Source organism: Ornithorhynchus anatinus, chromosome 3, assembly GCF_004115215.2.
Source record: "Ornithorhynchus anatinus isolate Pmale09 chromosome 3, mOrnAna1.pri.v4, whole genome shotgun sequence".
NCBI classification, from domain to species: Eukaryota; Metazoa; Chordata; class Mammalia; order Monotremata; family Ornithorhynchidae; genus Ornithorhynchus; species Ornithorhynchus anatinus.
This window is the reverse complement of record NC_041730.1, coordinates 30,842,935-30,861,613: the sequence shown is the minus strand read 5'-3', so window position 1 is coordinate 30,861,613 and position 18,679 is coordinate 30,842,935. Positions and strand designations below refer to the sequence as shown.

At 47.5% G+C, this 18,679-nt stretch overlaps 1 protein-coding gene across 2 annotated transcripts in view; it reads left to right on the top strand.

Moving 5' to 3' along the window:
• Positions 1–213: 213 nt before the first annotated feature.
• The window catches only part of NAT10 (N-acetyltransferase 10), a 31,033-nt gene continuing 12,567 nt past the window's right edge, over positions 214–18,679 (top strand). The window contains exons 1-15 of one of the 2 annotated variants that reach the window (XM_029061742.2): positions 214–275; positions 4,696–4,818; positions 5,567–5,658; positions 6,675–6,846; positions 7,757–7,879; positions 9,395–9,456; positions 10,134–10,248; positions 11,625–11,732; positions 11,963–12,096; positions 13,294–13,387; positions 13,563–13,661; positions 15,369–15,505; positions 16,410–16,534; positions 17,672–17,822; positions 18,341–18,437. In XM_029061742.2, the coding sequence (XP_028917575.1) occupies positions 4,711–4,818; positions 5,567–5,658; positions 6,675–6,846; positions 7,757–7,879; positions 9,395–9,456; positions 10,134–10,248; positions 11,625–11,732; positions 11,963–12,096; positions 13,294–13,387; positions 13,563–13,661; positions 15,369–15,505; positions 16,410–16,534; positions 17,672–17,822; positions 18,341–18,437 (1,617 nt within the window). In that variant the 5' untranslated portion in view covers positions 214–275; positions 4,696–4,710. Of the gene's footprint in view, positions 276–4,695; positions 4,819–5,566; positions 5,659–6,674; positions 6,847–7,756; positions 7,880–9,394; positions 9,457–10,133; positions 10,249–11,624; positions 11,733–11,962; positions 12,097–13,293; positions 13,388–13,562; positions 13,662–15,368; positions 15,506–16,409; positions 16,535–17,671; positions 17,823–18,340; positions 18,438–18,679 lie in introns of those variants that run through there. The other variant, XM_029061743.2, reaches the window with a different exon arrangement.

Genomic DNA, 18,679 nt, shown 5'->3' with positions numbered 1-18,679 from the left:
CTCGTGCGCCTCCCCCCCCGCCCCAAGGCCCGCCCTCTACCCAGCAGGCCACGCGCGAGGCAGAACCTCGTGCCGGGGCCGCGCGGCGTTGGCGGCGCTGCGAGGCGCACGTCGCTTCAGGCAGTGCGGGGGCCAGCCCGGGCCCGCCGGGCCGGGGTCCTGCCGCGGCCACGTGCCGCCGCCACGTGCCGCGCCCGCCCTCCGCGCGCCTGCGCTCTGAGGCCTGGGCCGCGCGCTCTCCTCGTCTTCCTCCTCCTCCTCGCCGGCCGCGCCAGGTAAGGACGGGCCTGGGGCCGCCCGCGCCGCCATCTTTCTCCCTCCCTCCCTCCCTCCCTCCTTCCCTCCCCGTGTCCCGTGTGGCGGGCTGCCGGCCCTCCTCCCACCGGCCGCTTACCCGACTCCACACTTCCTCTCCTTCGGTCCTGTGTATTGAGCGCTTACCGGGTGCGCGAGCACCGCCCTCAGCGCCCTGGAAAGGCCCCTCGAAGTGGTGGACACGGTTGCTGGACCCTGTGCCCTGCACTGCGAGCCCGGGGGCGCACAGACGTTAACAGAAATAGACTAGGGCTAGGTAATAATAATGTTGGTATTTGTTAAGCGCCTACTATGTGCCGAGCACTGTTCCAAGCGCTGGGGGAGACACGGGAATCAGGTTGTCCCACGTGGAGTTCACAGTCCTCATCCCCATTTTACAGAGGAGGTCACTGAGGCATAGAGAAGTGACTTGCCCACAGTCACCCAGCTGACAAGGGGCAGACCCGGGATTCGAACCCATGACCTCTCACTCCAAAGCCCGTGCTCTTCCCACTGAGCCACGCTGCTTGGACCCAGGTCTCTGAACACTGCGAGCCCGGAGGCGCACAGACGTTAACAGAAATAGACTAGGGCTAGGTAATAATAATGTTGGTATTTGTTAAGCGCCTACTATGTGCCGAGCACTGTTCCAAGCGCTGGGGGAGACACGGGAATCAGGTTGTCCCACGTGGAGTTCACAGTCCTCATCCCCATTTTACAGAGGAGGTCACTGAGGCATAGAGAAGTGACTTGCCCACAGTCACCCAGCTGACAAGGGGCAGACCCGGGATTCGAACCCATGACCTCTCACTCCAAAGCCCGTGCTCTTCCCACTGAGCCACGCTGCTTGGACCCAGGTCTCTGAACACTGCGAGCCCGGAGGCGCACAGACGTTAACAGAAATAGACTAGGGCTAGGTAATAATAATGTTGGTATGTGCAAGCCAAATAATGTTGGTATGGATAGGGAAGCAGCGGGGCTCAGGGGAAAGAGCCCGGGCTTGGGAGGCAGAGGTCATGGGTTTGAATCCCAGCACTGCCACGTGTCAGCTGGGGGACTGTGGGCAAGTCACTTCACTTCTCTTTGCCTCAGTGACCTCATCGGTAAAATGGGGATTAACTGAGCCTCACGAGGGACAACCTGATTCCCCTGTATCTCCCCCAGCGCTTAGAACAGTGCTCTGCACATAGTAAGCGCTTAACAAATACCAACATTATTAGTATTAAAGAGCCCGGGCTTGGGAGGCAGAGGTCATGGGTTCGAATCCCAGCGCTGCCACTCGGCAGCTGGGGAACTGTGGGCAAGTCACTTCTCTGGGCCTCAGTGACCTCCTCTAAAATGGGAATGAAGACTGGTGCCTCACGTGGAACAACCTGATAACCTTGCATCTCCCCCCAGTGCTTAGAACAGTGCTCTGCACATAGTAAGTGCTTAACAAATACCAACATTATTATTATTAAAGAGCCCAGGCTTGGGAGGCAGAGGTCATGGGTTCGAATCCCGGCGCTGCCACTTGTCAGCTGGGGGACTGTGGGCAAGTCACTTCACTTCTCTGGCCCTCAGTTATCGCTTCTGCAAAATGGGGCTTAAGACTGTGAGCCTCACGTGGGACCACCTGATTACCCTGTATCTCCTCCAGCGCTTAGAACAGTGCTCTGCACATAGTAAGTGCTTAACAAATACCAACATTATCATTATTATTACAGAAGTGCTGTGGGGCTGAGGGGGACAGAAGGGAGCAAATCCGACTGCAAGGGGGACGCAGAAGGAGTGGGAATAGACATTCACACACTCTGCCCCCACTTCAAAGCCCCCCGAAGGCTCACCTCCTCCAGGAGGCCTTCCCAGACTTAATCCCCCCTTTTCCTCAGCTCCCCCTGCACCTCCACTTTGCCCCAACTCACTCCCTTTGCTCTACCCCCTTCCCTGCCCCAAAGCACTTGTGTACATAGCTATAATTCCATTTATATTCATGCCTGTCTTACTTGTTCCAATGTGTATAATTCCACTTATTTTTCTTGCTATTGATGCCAGTCTCCTCCTTTCGATGGCTGTCTCCCCACTTCTGGACTGTGAGCCTGTTGTGGGCGGGGGTGGCCCTTGTTGGCCACTTGTACTTTCCAAGCGCTTAATTTGGTGCAATGCGCAGAGTAGGCGCTCAATAGATTGAAGGAATAATAATAATAATGTTGGAATTTGTTAAGCGCTTACTATGTGCAGAGCACTGTTCTAAGCGTTGGGGGAGATACAGGGTCATCAGGTTGTCCCACGTGAGGCTCACAGTCTTAATCCCCATTTTACAGATGAGGGAACTGAGGCACAGAGAAGTGAAGTGACTTGCCCACAGTCACACAACTGACAAGTGGCAGAGCCAGGATTCGAACTCATGATCTCTGACTCCCAAGCCCAGGCTCTTTCCACTGAGCTACGCTGCTTCTCTAAGGAATGAAAGAGGCCCTGAGGGCTTGGTGGGGGGAAGCTCCCTGAGAGGAGAGGGAGGGCAAGTAATAATAATAATGTTGGTTATTTGTTAAGCACTTGCTATGTGCAGAGCACTGACCTAAGCGCTGGGTGGGGATACAGGGTAATCAGGTGGGCCCATGTGAGTCTCACAGTCTTCATCCCCATTTTACAGAGGAGGTCACTGAGGCACAGAAAAGTTAAGTGACTTGCCCACAGTCACACAGCTGATAAGTGGCAGAGCTGGGATTCGAACCCATGACCTCTGACTCCCAAGCCCAGGCTCTTTCTCCTGAGCTACGCTGCTTCCCTCGGATAAGCTTCCGAGACTTTGCTGCCTCTGTTTCCTGGATTTTATGGTGGGAGGTATTCATTCAGTTGTATTTATTGAGCGCTTGCAGTGTGCAAAGCTCTGTACGTCGGAACAAAGCTTGGTTAATAGACCGTGACCTGATCTTGGGACGCATTTCCTTTTGGCAGCCTATTCGTTTCATGGGCTTCGCATGTTTAGTGTACATTTATAGTGGGAATGAAACTTTTCCCCATCTTTTTACTGCTCGTCTTTCGTACTCAAAAATCTCTAGTGTTTATTAAACACTTTCATGTAAAAGCACCCTACTTAGAAGCAGCGTGGCTTAGTGGAAAGAGCAAGGGCTTGGGAATCAGAGGTAGTGGGTTCTAATTCCGGCTCTGCCATTTGTCAGCTATGTGACTTTGGGCAAGTCACTTCACTTCTCTGTGCCTCAGTTCCCTCATCTGTAAAGGGGGGTGTTAATACTGTGAGCCCCACGTGGGGCAACCTGTTTATCTTGTATCTACCTTTGCGCTTAGAACAGTGCTTGGCACATAGTAAGCGCTTAACAAATGTGTTAATGACAGTGAAGCAGCGGTTCTATTGGTTAGATCACGGGCCTGGAGTCAGAAGGACCTGGGCTCTAATCCCAGCTCTGCCACTTCTCTACTGGGTGACCTTGGACAAGTCATATCTCTTCTCTGTGCCTGTTAGCTCATCTGTGAAACAGGGATTAAGATTGTGAACCCCATGTGGGACATGGATTGGGTCCAATCTGATGACTTTTATCTACTCTAGTGCTTAGAACAGTGTTGGGCACATAGCACTGAACAAATACCATTAAAAAAAAATTACCATACGGATCAATACAGATCAATACAATATCAATACAGATACTGAATATGATCAGTCTGAGTCCGGGGTGAAGTGTTGGCCAGGATGTATGTAATTTAATCTCCAGGAAACAAATCAAGGATGGAGCTATTTTTTGCTTCTAGTGTATTCTCACAACCACTTTGTTGAATTATTGCAGAATTTTACTTTCCAAGTGCTTAGTAGAGTGCTCTGCCCACAGTAAGCGCTCAGTAAATATGGTTGAATAAATGAACCACTTAATATAGTGCTCTACACTGCTCAGTAAATACTAAATGCTTAGTACTGAATACTAGATTCAAGGTTCTAAATGCTTGGTAAATACTTTACTGCTTAGTAATACCACTCATAGTTTTTTTGTACAAGACCTAAAACTGAAATATATTTGAATTTTAGGCATTTGTTACTAGCAGGTTTGGGGCTTTTATTGCTTCAGAGAGAACAGGAAGCCATTCTGGTAACTTCACTACTCCTCCATTCCTGCACTTACCTGAAAAAAGCCATGTGTTTTGGACTCAGTTTGCTCTTTGCCCTTTTGGGAGTTGCTACCATGTTTTTTTGTGGGGAGGGGGAGGAAGACGGGGGTTCTTGGTGCCATCTGGAGTAACAGACACACGGTGCTCTGGCCCGTAGCACATGCCAACTCGTGACTGAGCTGGGTGGGGCCCACTTCCTGACACTACCATCCCTTTTGTCTCAGATTGGGTCGGGTGCTGCTGCCGCCTTGTAAGGTCATGTATATAAGGTCATGCTCTCTGTCCTTGTTTCCCCACTAGGTATCTCCCTTCAAAATGCAGAGGAAAAAGGTGGATAACCGCATCCGAATCCTCATTGAGAATGGAGTGGCAGAGAAACAGAGGACTCTCTTTGTCCTTGTGGGAGACCACGGAAAAGACCAGGTAGGAACAGGGAGTCTCTTCCTTGAGGACTCTATCTTGGTGCCTCTGAGGACTCCTGGAGTAAGAAGATGTCGCAAGGTTATCCACAGCATTTGCCTGGAGCTGTCGTAATAGTAGTAATAGTATGTACTAAGTACTTCATGTGAGGTAGGCACTGTTCATTCTTTCAGTTGTATTTATGCTCTTCCTGTGTGCAAAACACTGTGCTAAGCGCTTGGAAGAGTACAGTACAACAATAGACACATTCCCTGCCCACGACAAGCTCACCAAACATGAATCTGTTTTCCTGACCCATGCGGAGAAGGTGCTAGACAAGACTGCCCCACTTAAAACATCCATAAATGCTCCATGAACCTATGGTTCTCCAGGGTGAGACCAAATCTAGCTAGTAGGCTTAACAGATCTTGGAGTTGCCAGACTAGTAGCAGAGCATTAGTGGTGGTAACACTTCCAGGGTAGCGGGTGGTCCTGCGTGATGTCATTAGATGGGACCTTCTGCTGCTGCTCCATCCCCTCTTCCCTCTGGAAAAGGTGCAACTTTCTGTGCTAAACAGTGACTGAATACCCTTTGAGTAGCCAATCCTGCTTGCGTGCCTCCTGGAAGCTGCTTAGAATCCACCTGTTCAGTAGACCTGTACTTCTGGGCATTCGGGTGGGCTGAAGAGCTGAGTGCCCTCTACATTCTCAAATGAGGAAGAGAAGGTAGGTGGATGGGTGGATGAGCTTTCACTCTTCCTTCTTTTGGCAGGTGGTTATCCTGCATCATATGTTGTCTAAAGCAACGGTGAAGGCCAGACCCTCGGTGCTGTGGTGTTATAAGAAGGAGCTGGGATTTAGCAGGTACCTGACCGTAGAGCGATTCCGTCCCACCTGTCCGTCCCAACTCTTCGGCCTTTGCATTGCCTTTCCCTCTCTGGCTGAATAAAATTGGACATAAATAATTGGTATTTATTTAGCACCTACTATGTGTTAAGCACTGGGGTAGATTCAAAATAATAATGTCAGACCCAGTCCCTGTCCCATGAGGGGCTTATAATGGAAAAGCTGAGTGCTGGAGCTCCAGCTCATCAGAGGCTTGTCATAGTGATTCAGGTTGATTACAGACTGATGGCCAAGGACAAACATTTTGGAAGTGAGCCAACAAAGGTCACCTGGCTCCTGGAATGTTTATGGAATGTTTCACCCGTTTATGTGAAAATTTCCCAAAGAACCGATCAATCATTGGTATTGATTGCATGCCTACTATGTGCCGAGCACTGAACAGAGCACCTGGGGGAGAGTACAAGAAAAAAGTTAAATCAACCAAGCATATATGCATTTCAGATTCACAGGCCATTAGTCCACCCAGTCATGGATTAAAAAAAGTAGATGGTTCTGAAAAATCAGCCCCTGGGCAAATCAGAATGTTAATCAAATCTGAAAATAAGACCCACAGCCCTGATCATTGTCCTTTGGGCTCCTAATTCTCATTCTGAAGCTTGTAACTAAGACATGGACTCAGCTGGGATGTTTATTTTAAACCCATTATAAAGCTGGGCACAAATCTTTTTGGACCAGCCATGTGGAAAGTCACTTATCTAATCACCATTAATGTGTTCTTCCTTAATGTCCAATCTGTCTCAATTTTATGCATATGTATCTCATGTCGGGTGTTTGTAACCCTTGTGGGAATTTTGGCTCTAGAAATCTGGGTGGTTGCTTTGGGTAAATAGAAATAGACAGAAAATAAAAAATTTAGGGGGAGCTGTTTTGTTCACTTGTTCCTTTTCATCTGCACATTGAGCTGAAATTCGGAAGCTCTCTTTGGCTCCGGTAATTAATTTTTCCGGTGCCGGGGGTCTCCTGGTTTATTGCAGCCACCGGAAGAAAAGAATGAGACAGTTACAAAAGAAGATAAAAAGTGGAACGCTGAACATTAAACAAGATGATCCATTTGAACTATTTATCGCGGCAACAAACATTCGATACTGCTACTATAACGAAACCCATAAAATCCTGGGCAACACTTTTGGCATGTGTGTCCTTCAGGTACCAAGCTGTCTCTGGTTTCTCTTGCTAACTGTTTTACTGGATGGATCCTGAGCCTTTAGAGAGTGTCTGATTCAGCTGGGGGCCAGGGGCAAGTGCCTTCCAGCCAGAGGCATGCTCTCCCCTTTGCCCTCCACCCTCCATTGTTGAGGCTATCTAAAGGAATGTCATGTCTTCTGGCATACCCACCTGGAATGCATTTTGCCCTTTCAGAAACTTTTGCCACCCCCACAAAATTGTTTTTCTGGGCCTGATGTTTCCTGGAATAAAACATGCACCTTTACCTTGGGTTCCTTGACCCATCCCTTGGCATGTTCTGGCAGAAAGCCCTGGGTTCTGGCTTTCTCTGATGTTCTGCTTTTGGATCGTTGAGGCTCAATACCCAGGGCATCATTCAGCCCTTAACGGGAACTGCCAAATTCATTCTTTCTTTTGTTATGCATTTATAAATAGGAAGCTTCTCCTTGTGTACTTTTCTTGGGTGTTGTGGACTTGGGATGGTGATCGTGGAGGGAGGAGATGAAACTCCGCTCCCACCTGCCTTGGCTCTGAGCCTGCTTGGGACTCATCTCCACAGCTGGGGATGCTGTCAGCATTTCTCTCCTGCTGTTTTCCCTGTAGCCCTGCTTGGCCTGGTACAGAAGCTGACCTCAAAGGTTCCCCCATCCACCCCTGGGCTAAAGGCTGCCTTGCTCTCACCCTGTACTCTGTTAAACGGCCTTAGAGTCTGTCCTGAGCCAAGACCTGGTCTGGAACAAACACACTCTGAGTGGGCCCGGCCCTACTCACTGCGTTTCCCGGCGGGGAATTCCCCACACTGCTTTTCGGCAGGTAGGCAAGCAGCTGCCCGTTGCTGTCAGCATCTCCTTTTCTCTGCAGGAGGCCAGTCAAGTTTTTTTTCATCTTGTAGGATTTTGAAGCTTTGACTCCGAATCTTCTGGCTAGGACTGTGGAAACGGTGGAAGGGGGCGGGGCAGTAGTGATCCTCCTGCGTACTGTGAATTCACTCAAGCAGTTGTACACGATGACCATGGTAAGTATCCACTTGGGACATAATCATTGCATGTGTGTATGTTTCAGCCTCGTTTTGGGTTTTTAAGCAGTTGGGCCGGTTGTTATTATTGTACCTGTGAATTCAGTGCTCCAGTCTGAGCAGACGACAAAGGAAGCCCTGTTGTACTAGAGCCTCCTTCTCGCCTTTGAGGAGTCAAAAATGTTGGAAGACCGAGCAGTCCTCAAAAGGAATTGTCCACTTAATAGTAATAATAGTATTGTTTTAAGGGCTTACCATATGCAAAGCACTCTGCTCAGTGCTGGGAGTATGTAGCAGTATGCAGGTGGAAATTAGACATGTACGCTGTCTCTCACAGCCTGTGAGTATTGGTGGTGGCTTGATTGGTGGGGGTGGGGGGCCGGAGACACATTGAGAGCAATGAAGCACAAACATTAAGACAGTGCAAGGGGCAAGGTATATTGCCAGTGTATATTGACCAATATACAAAATAAAAATAAAGTCAGTAGGGGGCTGTGGCTAGTGGAGCAGTCAGTATTTCTCCTCTTGATTCAGCTTTCAAAGCAATGGCTACAGAGCCATTAGGTTTCCTGAGCTTCTGTGAGGCCTCCGCTTCTCATTCCCTCTGGGGCAGTGGAAAGAAGGACAGAATGGGGTCTGTCACCCACTCGATGGGATGGAGGGAGGGAAGGCAGTTCTCTTGGCCTCTGTGAGGGGGCCTGAAAGCACACGGGGATGTGAGCCTACAAATGCTGATTGTGCTGCTCCGAGGGTGAAGAAGGGCTGAGAAGACAGAGTGGCAAGCATTAGAAGTCTATTTTTAGATGTTTTCTAATGCCGTTGAGTTTAATGCATATTTTTTGTCATGTCTTCTGAGTGGGTGTGTTTAAAAAAAGCAAATTAGGAAATTATTCAGAGGGATCCAATTGAATATTTAATGCTTGACCCTCACATCGATCAAGGCACCTGGCCTAATTCACAGATGAGATTGCAAATAATCATTATGCGCAAGCACACGTGTGCATGAGGGTGCATACAGGTGAGCATGCACTTTTGAACCACAGGGCATTGCGGAAATTCTTCAGTGATTTATGAAGGACTTCAGTCAACCAGTGGTATCTGTTGAGCGCCAACAATGTGCAGAGCACATTGAGAAGCAGTGTGACAGTGGAAAGAGCACCGACTTGGGAGTCAGAGGTCATGGGTTCTAATCCCGGCTCGGCCACTTAGCTGTGTGGCTTTGGGCAAGTCACTTAACTTCTCTGTGTCTGTTACCTCATCCGTAAAATGGGGGTTAAGACTGTTAGCCCCATGTGGGACATCCTGATTACCTTTTATCTAGCCCAGTGCTTAGAACAGTGCTTGGCACATAGTAAGCACTTAACAAATAGCACCATCATCATCAGAACACTGTACTAGAAGCTTAGGAGAGTACGCTAGAATTAGCGGGTATCATCCCTGACCTCATGAAGCTTATGAAGAAGCTCAGTCCCATGCCATGTAATGTTACTCATAGATTTTTGCTTTCTGTTCTAGGATGTGCATTCGCGCTACAGAACCGAGGCACACCAAGATGTGGTGGGAAGATTTAATGAGAGGTGGGCCTTTTGAAAACTTTTCTATCAGGGGTTTTTCCTGGACCTACTTAAACTTTAATGAGGAAGATGCTGAAGCCTTCTCATAAATTATGAGAATTACCTGTGTAGCGCATCACAGAATTGTTTGTGAAAGAATGTGTGCCTATTATCTGTGATTTTTCAGAAAACTACTGCTACAGTATGCCCTGAAAAAAACTTGGGTAATGCAAAATATATTTCGGGTGGTGTTCCAGTTCTTGCAGATGTGGATTTTAATCCAAAACCATCCTGACATGTTCCTTACTCTTTGTGGGCTTTCGATGTTCTACTCGAGGAGGGTTTTCCTTTAGCTTCTTCATTTTTCTTTCCCCTTTCCAGGTTTTTCCATACCCAGAAAGAAGGATAGCAAGTGTTTTGGATAGATGTCAGAATATCATTCCACTGACCTTGGGCTGAATTTGAAACCGAGATTTACACTTTGAGGATTTGTGTTAGCTAAGGTGAAAGCCCAGGAAATATTAATAAGACACCATGTGATTAAGTGACGTGTAGTGTTCAAGTTCTGCATAGCCAGGGCACGGTGGGGTGGTGGTGCTGGATGCCGGTTGAAGAGACACTAGTTCTGCATTTATCCTAGCCAAGTGAAGAGGGACCGCTTACTCTCAGGGGTCTGTGATTGCCTTTGTTTCTTTGTTTAGGTTTATTCTGTCTTTGGCATCTTGTAAGAACTGCATAGTAATTGATGACCAGCTCAACATCCTGCCCATCTCCAGTCACATCGCTAATATTAAGGCTCTTCCTCCGCAAACTCCGGTCAGTGGGGGATAGGAGGAGGTGTCGGGCTGGGGGAGGAGCGGTAGGGTTGGGGAGTCACCGTCTGCTGAGCTGAGATTGACAGGGGACCTCTCTCACCAGGGTCTGCACTGGGGGCTGCCTGGGATCCTGGATGCTATTTGTAAAGTTGTGTAATTGGTTTAGGGGAAGAGGATCAAGTCACAAATGGAAGCTGGTAAAATGAGGTTTTGCTGGCTGTCAGGTTATTGCATGAAAGTCAGTAGGGAGTGTTACTGGCCATTACCCAGTCCCTGGAATCTAGTTCAGGCCCCTGATTTAAATGTATCTGTGGCATTATTTTTTCCAGGTATCTGTGCCTTCTTGGCACAGACAGTGAAGCTGGAAATAGCTGCCATTGGTGGTGTTGCCACTCGTGCATTGTTGAGCCTCCACTGATGAATTGGGTTGGTCACGCTCAGGGGAGAGCTGAGCGCCTCATCTACCATGCTCAATTAAGTGTGTAAGAGGGGCCTGAGTGGGTTATCCTGTCAGCCTGCCTCATCCGCAGCCAAGCACAGCTCTCTCCCTAATTCATGACTGGCTTCTAATCCCTCTCTGCCCCAAGCAGAGTTTAGCATCCAGACTGCGGCCTGTCTTTTGGGTCTAGCTTCTTGTCCCCCATCAGAAGGACTACACGTTTTCTTAACGGGGAGGGGGTGTTGTGGGATTGTTCAGATATATTCCAGGTTAGTAAGAGGCAGGGTCTATTCAGTTAATGGGCAGAACGAGGGGAGTGTCTTTAGGAAAGAGTTTCTTCTTGGACCAAAGTGAATTGTTCTGTTGGTGTAAGAAATAACTGAGATGGACCTCTGGAGTCTGGGACTTTTCTTCTTCCCCTTAGTCGGCAAAATGGAGAGTGTCTAAAGGGCAGCAGGTCAGTTTTGGGGCTTGGATTTGAACGGCTCCCTGTTCCTTGTGGCCGTGTTCCTCAAGCTAATAACTGCAGTCAAAGGAGGATTGGGTGGTCGGCTGGGGTGGTTGGAGTGGGGAAGGTCATACTTGATAACAGTAAAAAAAAAACAAAACACCCCCTGGAAACTGCATCCTGATGCTGGTGGTGAATGAAGAAGAAGGAAGGAAACTTGCTCTGTGGATTTTAGGCTCCTCAGAAAAGTGCCATCTGCCTCTCTTGTTTTCACCATGTTGCCATCAGGCTGGGTATTTGAGACATAATCTCTCCCTCTGTCATGTGCATGCTCGCATCCCAGTGAGCAGTGGGCTTGAAATTTCATGCCAAGCCTCACCCTCAGGACTCCAGCTCACTGTGTTAAAGAAGGTGAAGGAGTGGGCTGGGATTGCCCCATCTCTTGGGGCCTGGAACGGCACTGACGAGCCCTCTCCCTTCTCGCTGGCAGGATGACAACCTCACTCCTTCTCAGATGGAGTTGAGAGAGTTGAAGGAGAGCTTGCAGGACACCCAGCCAGTGGGGGTGCTGGTGGACAGCTGTAAGACGTTTGACCAGGTAGGCATGGGGTTCAGATGGAAGTGGCTTCGCAGCACATCATGTAAAGAGCATGTGAGAGCAAGTCCCTTGCTTGTCCACGCAGGCGGTTCAGGAAACGGGCCGGGAAATGAAAGCCATGGTGGAGGGTGGATTCTACTAAAAAGGCTAGAACTTTTTCTAGGGAGGCGATGCTCCCACACCGAATGACAAGGTGGGGCTACCGTGTTGTCTTCTCACCCATCTCCCAGGCCAAAGCCGTACTGAAATTTATTGAAGCAATCTCGGAGAAGACACTGAGGAGCACCGTGGCGCTTACAGCTGCCCGAGGCCGAGGCAAATCAGCCGCTTTGGGATTGGCCATTGCTGGGGCAGTGGCTTTTGGGTAAGTGTGGTGTACTTCTTATTTCTGTCTGGCTGTCCAGCCCTGGAATTTAATTTCATCCCTTAGTGGCGGAGCCATCCAGTAGACATTAAAACTCTATTCCCAGCACAGCCTCAGTCTCACTGTGGCCCTTTTTGACCTTGATTTCCTTATCTGTAAAATGGAAATGCTGATTTTTTTTTCCTGAGAGAAGCGATGTAAGTGTATTAATTTTCAAACAAAAAGGCTTGAAAAGTAAATTCTGGTTCTATCACCACCAGTACTATTATGGGTCTGAAAATGCCACGGTGGGGCCCCGCGTCCTGTTTCTAGTCTTACTTAGCATCATCACCGAGGATGGCAGGACTCAGGTCTGGGGCTTTCCAGTTTTGGACTAGTGTCCCTGACAATATTTGGGATATTTCTAGATGCCCTGCCTGCCAAGGTGCCAGTTAAGTTCTGGGATCTCCAGAGCTATGCCGCCTGGCCTGGCACCTTCAGCGTTCTCCTTGCCCATTCTTGCAAGTTGGCAGTGCTGGCTGTGCACAGTAAATATCCTAACCTGACCATGATACTTGGTTTTGGCTGGGGTCTCAGGGTCTTCTACCAGGAATAGTCCATACCATAAGTGCTAAACTAGTTAGAAATATGAAGATAGTGAGTGAGCTCTGTTCTGCAAAACTAATCTTTCCAGCACCCCTACCAGGAGTTTGCCCTCCTGAACTGTAGATGCCACTGTGTTGGGAATTGCTGAAGAATATCAGCAGCCATTAAGTGACTTACAGCAAACTCTACAACTTGGGTCTAGAGATGCCCCAGAATGTAAACCAGATTCTTCCTCTCTCTCTTTTTTTAATGGTATTTGTTAAGCGCCTACTATGTGCCAGAGACTGTACTAAGCCCTGGGGTGGATACAAGCTTATCAGGTCGGATACAGTCCACGTCTAACATGGGACTCACAGCCTTAATCCCCATTTTCCAGATGAGGTAACTAGAGCTCATGGTCGAACAGCAGATGTGGCAGAGCTGAGATTAGAACCCAGGTCTTTTGACTCCCAGGCCTGTGTTCTTTCCAGTAGGTCATACCGCTTCTCTTTGACCTACTGAGTATGATTTTGGGGGCATTAGTTCAGTACTGGAATTGGGAATTTTTGTAAACCCTAAGTGGAGAAGCCACCGATACTAGCGTTTCTAAGATCGTTGTCTGTTGTTCCATAGGTACTCCAACATCTTTGTCACCTCTCCAAGTCCAGATAACCTCCACACCTTGTTTGAATTTGTTTTTAAAGGGTTTGATGCCCTGCAGTATCAGGTAAGAAAAGCAAGCTGGAATATGTACACTGATCGGCCATTACTCTGGGTTTTGTGAAGTGATGTGTGTAGCTAAAGGGAAGCAAAGGGCTCAATTATTTAATGTTTAGCATGTGCTCCGGGTGTTTGCTTAAGTCTTGAATTCATGTCAATGTTGCTCTTATCTTATCCCTCAGGAACATTTGGACTATGAGATAATACAGTCATTGAATCCTGAGTTTAACAAAGCTGTGATCAGAGTGAATGTGTTCAGGGAACACAGACAGACCATACAGGTAATGTTTTAAGACCTTCTTCTCTAGGGTCAGATCTCGTATTACTGCCTGAAAGTAATCTGAAACAATCTCGTTTTATGGTGAAACTATGTTCTTGGTAATTGAGTGCATTGAAGGAGTTATCTTACGATAAACTCATTCCAGATTCTTGGCAGCTGCTAAAAAAAAAAATATGTCTTAGAAATGCCAGTCAACCTGAAAAGCTATGATCTCGTTCACTGTTAAATTGAATTAATGGATTGACCGGCAGTTACAAATACCTTTATTGTTTTGACTCTAGTTCTAATCTCCCTTTCAGTCCCTGTGAGTCTTGAGTTGTTGTGTCTGCTCCTATAGCAGAGCATTTCAGCCTCTGAAAAAGTGTGATGTGAATCTCCTTAGTTCAAATGACCATCCCATTATTTCCTGTTTTAAATAGCGTTTTTCTAAAACTTTAGAAAGTCTGTGGGCTCTTCATGTGGCTGAGGCTTTGGTTCGGTTCTTCAAAAGATAAAGGTCCTTGTTAAGCCTGTGGTTAGAACACAGTGTGAGACATTATCATGGGACTGTACCTCTCTGTATCGTTTAGTATGGGTCCTCAGTTGTGTGAGATTTAGGCCCAAGCTTCAGGGGGAAAAGAGTGATGGGCATGGGGCCAAGCTGCATTTTTTTTTTTTTGCCTTCCTCACACTTCAGTAGTTCTTTGCCATTTTTCTCCCCATCTTTCAGAGGGAGATGAATGGGGCCGGAGGAAGTTAGTAAAGGTAGATGAGGAGGTGGTCATTGTTCAGGAGAGGACATGGGAAAAGAGTAATGAGGGAATTCAGTGCCAAGGATACTTTTATGGCTGAGTGGGGCCTACTGGAAGAGCACAAGCCTGGGAGTCAGGACCTGGGTTGTAATCCCAGTCCCACCACTTGTCTGCTGTGTGACCTTGGGCAACTCAGTTAACTTTGCTTTGCCTCGGTTTCCTCATCTGTAAAATGGGCATTAAATCCTTCTCTCTCTACTAAACTGAGCCCATGTGGGACTGGGACTGTCTAGCCTGCACATCCCATATCTTTCTCAGCACTTAAAACAGTGGTTGGCATGTAGTGCTTACAAATACCATTATTATTATTATTATTATAAAAATACAAACCATAGGAGGAAATACAAACTATATTGAGTCAGCTCTTCTTTCTCTAGGAGTTTGTAGTGAACTATCCTCGTAGTATTTCTGTTGATTCCTTATACCATGTCAATCTGGAGTTTCAAGTAGAAAGCCTGAGTTTGAGGCTGCCTCACTGCCCTTTTCCTGGGACTTGGGTTCTGGGAAAGGGAAGGTGCAGAAACCAGCTGGTAGAGATGGGCCTTTTATGGCAAATCTTGTTTGAACTTTCCTCCCCCAAATTCTATACAGAGGTCAGGTCCTGCCATCCAAGTATCATTCTGTTGTGCTCCCTTCAGCAATCGGCTTTTACAGGCTAGGAAGATGAGCAGGTTAAATTTTTGGCTTAAATTTTGGCTTAAATTTTTTTGTAATGTAACATTTCTCCACCAATGCCACAGCCAGGAGGAATATACAGACACTGGAGAAAGGAGGATGGGGATTCTGGGGAGAGGAGATGTTCAAATGGGGAGAGTTGAAAGAGGAACCTTTGAAGTGTATATTGTTCCCAATATGAGCCTCGGCTCTGAGAATGGTGGAGTTAATATCCCCCTTTCTTCCCTCTTCTTTCCCTGCAGTATATTCACCCGGCAGATGCGGTGAAATTGGGTCAGGCTGAGCTGGTTGTGATTGATGAAGCTGCAGCCATCCCCCTCCCACTGGTGAAAAACCTGTTAGGGCCATATCTGGTGTTCATGGCTTCAACGATCAATGGGTAAGAGGCTGAAGAAGCCACCGGTTAGGGGCCCAAACCGTTCAGGTATGGAACTGAGAGAGTCAGATAGTAAATACAAGCAGAGTGAAACCAGGTGGTAAAGCCGTTTACTCTGTCAGCCTTTGTGTTCTAAACTTTCCTCTGCAGGGGTATGGTCCGTCTGGTCTCTGTGAAAATAAAATGTCCCATCCCCCCACAACCCCCCTTCTTTGATTGATCATGGTTTTGCTGAGGGACTCAGTTTTCTTGTCCTGGCATGATCGAGGGTTCCTCCCTCAAGAGTTGGGGTGAAGGGGATGGAAGGGGAACAGGTGGGAGATGGTTTTTAGACAAGCTGCTAGGAGGCTAGGATAAGATAGAAAAGTTTTAGTCATCTGGCATCCTGTAAGAATTTCAGCTTCTGCAAGTGGAGTCCCCATTCTGGAATGTTTTTTGTCTTTTCATCCATGGACCAAGTAGCTTTTACCATTTCCTGTTTGAGGTAACATTACCTTTGGAAGAACTGCACCATGCCAAAAGTGGCTATTTTTATTTTTGCCCCCCTCATTTGAGTGTTAGCTCTTTTATGGGCAGGAAATGTCCATTTTTAATTCTGTAATTCCCAAATGCCTGGTACAATACAGCACACTAAATGGCCGTTCGGTAAATCCTATTGCCTCTACTGCTGTTTTGGAGTTAAGGAAAGCGATTTTGATCAGAAGTAATTTATTTTTTTTCCCCTCTTTGAAAGTTGGGAGGCTTGTGAACGTGAGACTTTCTTGGTCTGACCACAGTAGCCTTGCAGAATGGGTGTTTATGGGGGCATGAGGCATCCCTACTGGTGCTGCTGGATAGATGATCATGGGACCACCTGTGTCATTTGGGAATTGACTGCCTCATTCTCCTGTCTCTCTTTGGTTTGCAGGTATGAAGGCACGGGTCGGTCGCTGTCCCTGAAACTGATTCAACAGCTTCGACAGCAGAGCGCTCAAAGCCAGATCAGTACGACAGCAGAAAACAAATCCACAACCACAGCCAGGCTGGCGTCAGGTAACCCAGTCTCTAAAATATAACATTTCTTAGAGAATATCTTGAATTTATATGGGGCCTTAGGTCACATAGCCTCACAGCTGCTCCAGGGTTTCACATAGAACAGACAAGGTCTACATTTCCTCATTTATATTTAAATGGGAACAGAGAATTTGACTACTTTTTTTTAATGGTATTTGTTAAGCGCTTACCATGTGCCAGACACTGTTCTAAGTATCGGGATAGGTACAGACTAATTGCGTTGTACACCATCCATGTCCCACAAGGTGCTCACTAACTTAATCTCCATTTTACAGATGAGGTAACTGAGGCACAGAGAAGTTGTGACTTGCCCAAGGTCACATAGCGGAGCTGGGGTTAAAACCCAGATCCTCTGACTCTTAGGCCCATGCTATTTCCCCCAGGCCATAATGCTTTCTAGATGAGCCTGTAGCAGAGTAAAGCGTAAAATCCTGATGACCCGGCTTCTGGTGCTGCCCTAAAGTAATAACGATAAACTTCTTCTAGACCTCATGAGTTTCAACATGGTACTTTCCTGACATTTTCTATGAAAGCTACCAAATTAGGCATTGTCCTGTGGTTGGTCTGCCTGTCCAACCATTGTCACATAACCCTCTTTTGATACCCTCTAAGTGAAGGACACCAGTGACCACCAGTGACCCAGATGGTGCTGGGACTTGACTGAGTTGTCTGCCAGTTCCCAAATCTGTAGACACAAAAGGGCACTTGAGCATCTGGCTCTACAGCATAGCTCCTCATATACCTTGGTTATTACTTAGCTTTACAGACTCTTCCTAACCTCATAGTCCAGCTGGTTTGCTCCCTTCTTACCTGGGGTCATTCTAACTTCTTCTGTAACAGTGTTTTGGGAATGAGGGATGGAGTGCAGATGGAGAGAAACTGAAAACACATTGGTTGGGAATGGTGAGGGGGGAATTGCCACTGATGCTTAAACTTGGCCATGGGGAATGTGGCATCAGATTGGATTGATGGGTATGTGTTCACAGGTTGGGGTCCATTGCCACGGGAAGGTTTTGAACGTCCCCCAAAACTGTATTTGCGTTCGAGGAGAAATGGTTTCCTTAATCACAAAGAATGGACTTTTTTTTAACCTTTTCTTCCTTGGGGATTGGACAGCTCGAACATTACACGAAGTTTCCCTCCACGAGTCGATCCGCTATGCCCCCGGCGATCCTGTGGAGAAGTGGCTTAATGACTTGCTGTGCCTGGACTGCCTCAATATCACCAGGATAGTCTCGGGCTGCCCTCTGCCCGAGGCCTGTGACCTGTATCCTCCAAAATAGTTAAGGAAACGGGTTGTGAAGTGAGGGTGGTGATGGGTTGGGGTGGGACCCAGCAATCCTGCCGAAAGCTGGTTGAGGCAGAACTTCTAGTGGTAATTTTCTGCTCCGGAGGTCAGCCCTTCAACTGCCCATGTCAAATTTCTTATCTTCCTGAAGTCTTAGGGTGGATTTCCCATTAGTGATTGCCTTCTGTACCTCTCAGCTTCGATGACAAAAATTCAAAAAGATGCTGGGATTGGTTGGGATAACTGTGGCACATTGCCAGCTCTATACCCCGTTCCCTCTTCTCCTCCTGGTGATCTGACTCCCTCCTGTATATGTTGACTTCTGAATCGGGTCCCAGCGGGAGGGCCTTTTTCTGGGAATGGAGGTATTTATTCATCTCTGCTTTGGCTTCCCTGGCAACCTAAGGGATGTGTGTTGATTTAGATGGAAGGAGCTATGAATCAGTACTGATGGGATCTTGATGGTTCTTCGGTTAGTTCCTTAACCCTGGAGCTAGGTACTATGTGAATCGAGACACGCTCTTCTGTTATCACAAGGCATCGGAAGTTTTTCTGCAGCGGCTGATGGCTCTCTATGTGGCTTCCCATTACAAGGTAAACCCAGAGTTCTTGGGAATAGAAATAGTAGCACTGAGGGGTCAAGTTTTTGAAAGTTTCGCATTTGAAAATTATCATGATTTAGCATGACAGTTGTATTTACTAAGTGCTTACTTTGTGCCAACCACTGGGTTGAGCACTGGGATATGTACATGCAGGACGAACAGTCGGACACATTTGCTTTTCCACCTGAGACTCACAGTCTGAGGGAGGAGAAACAGGTATTTTATCCCTGTTTT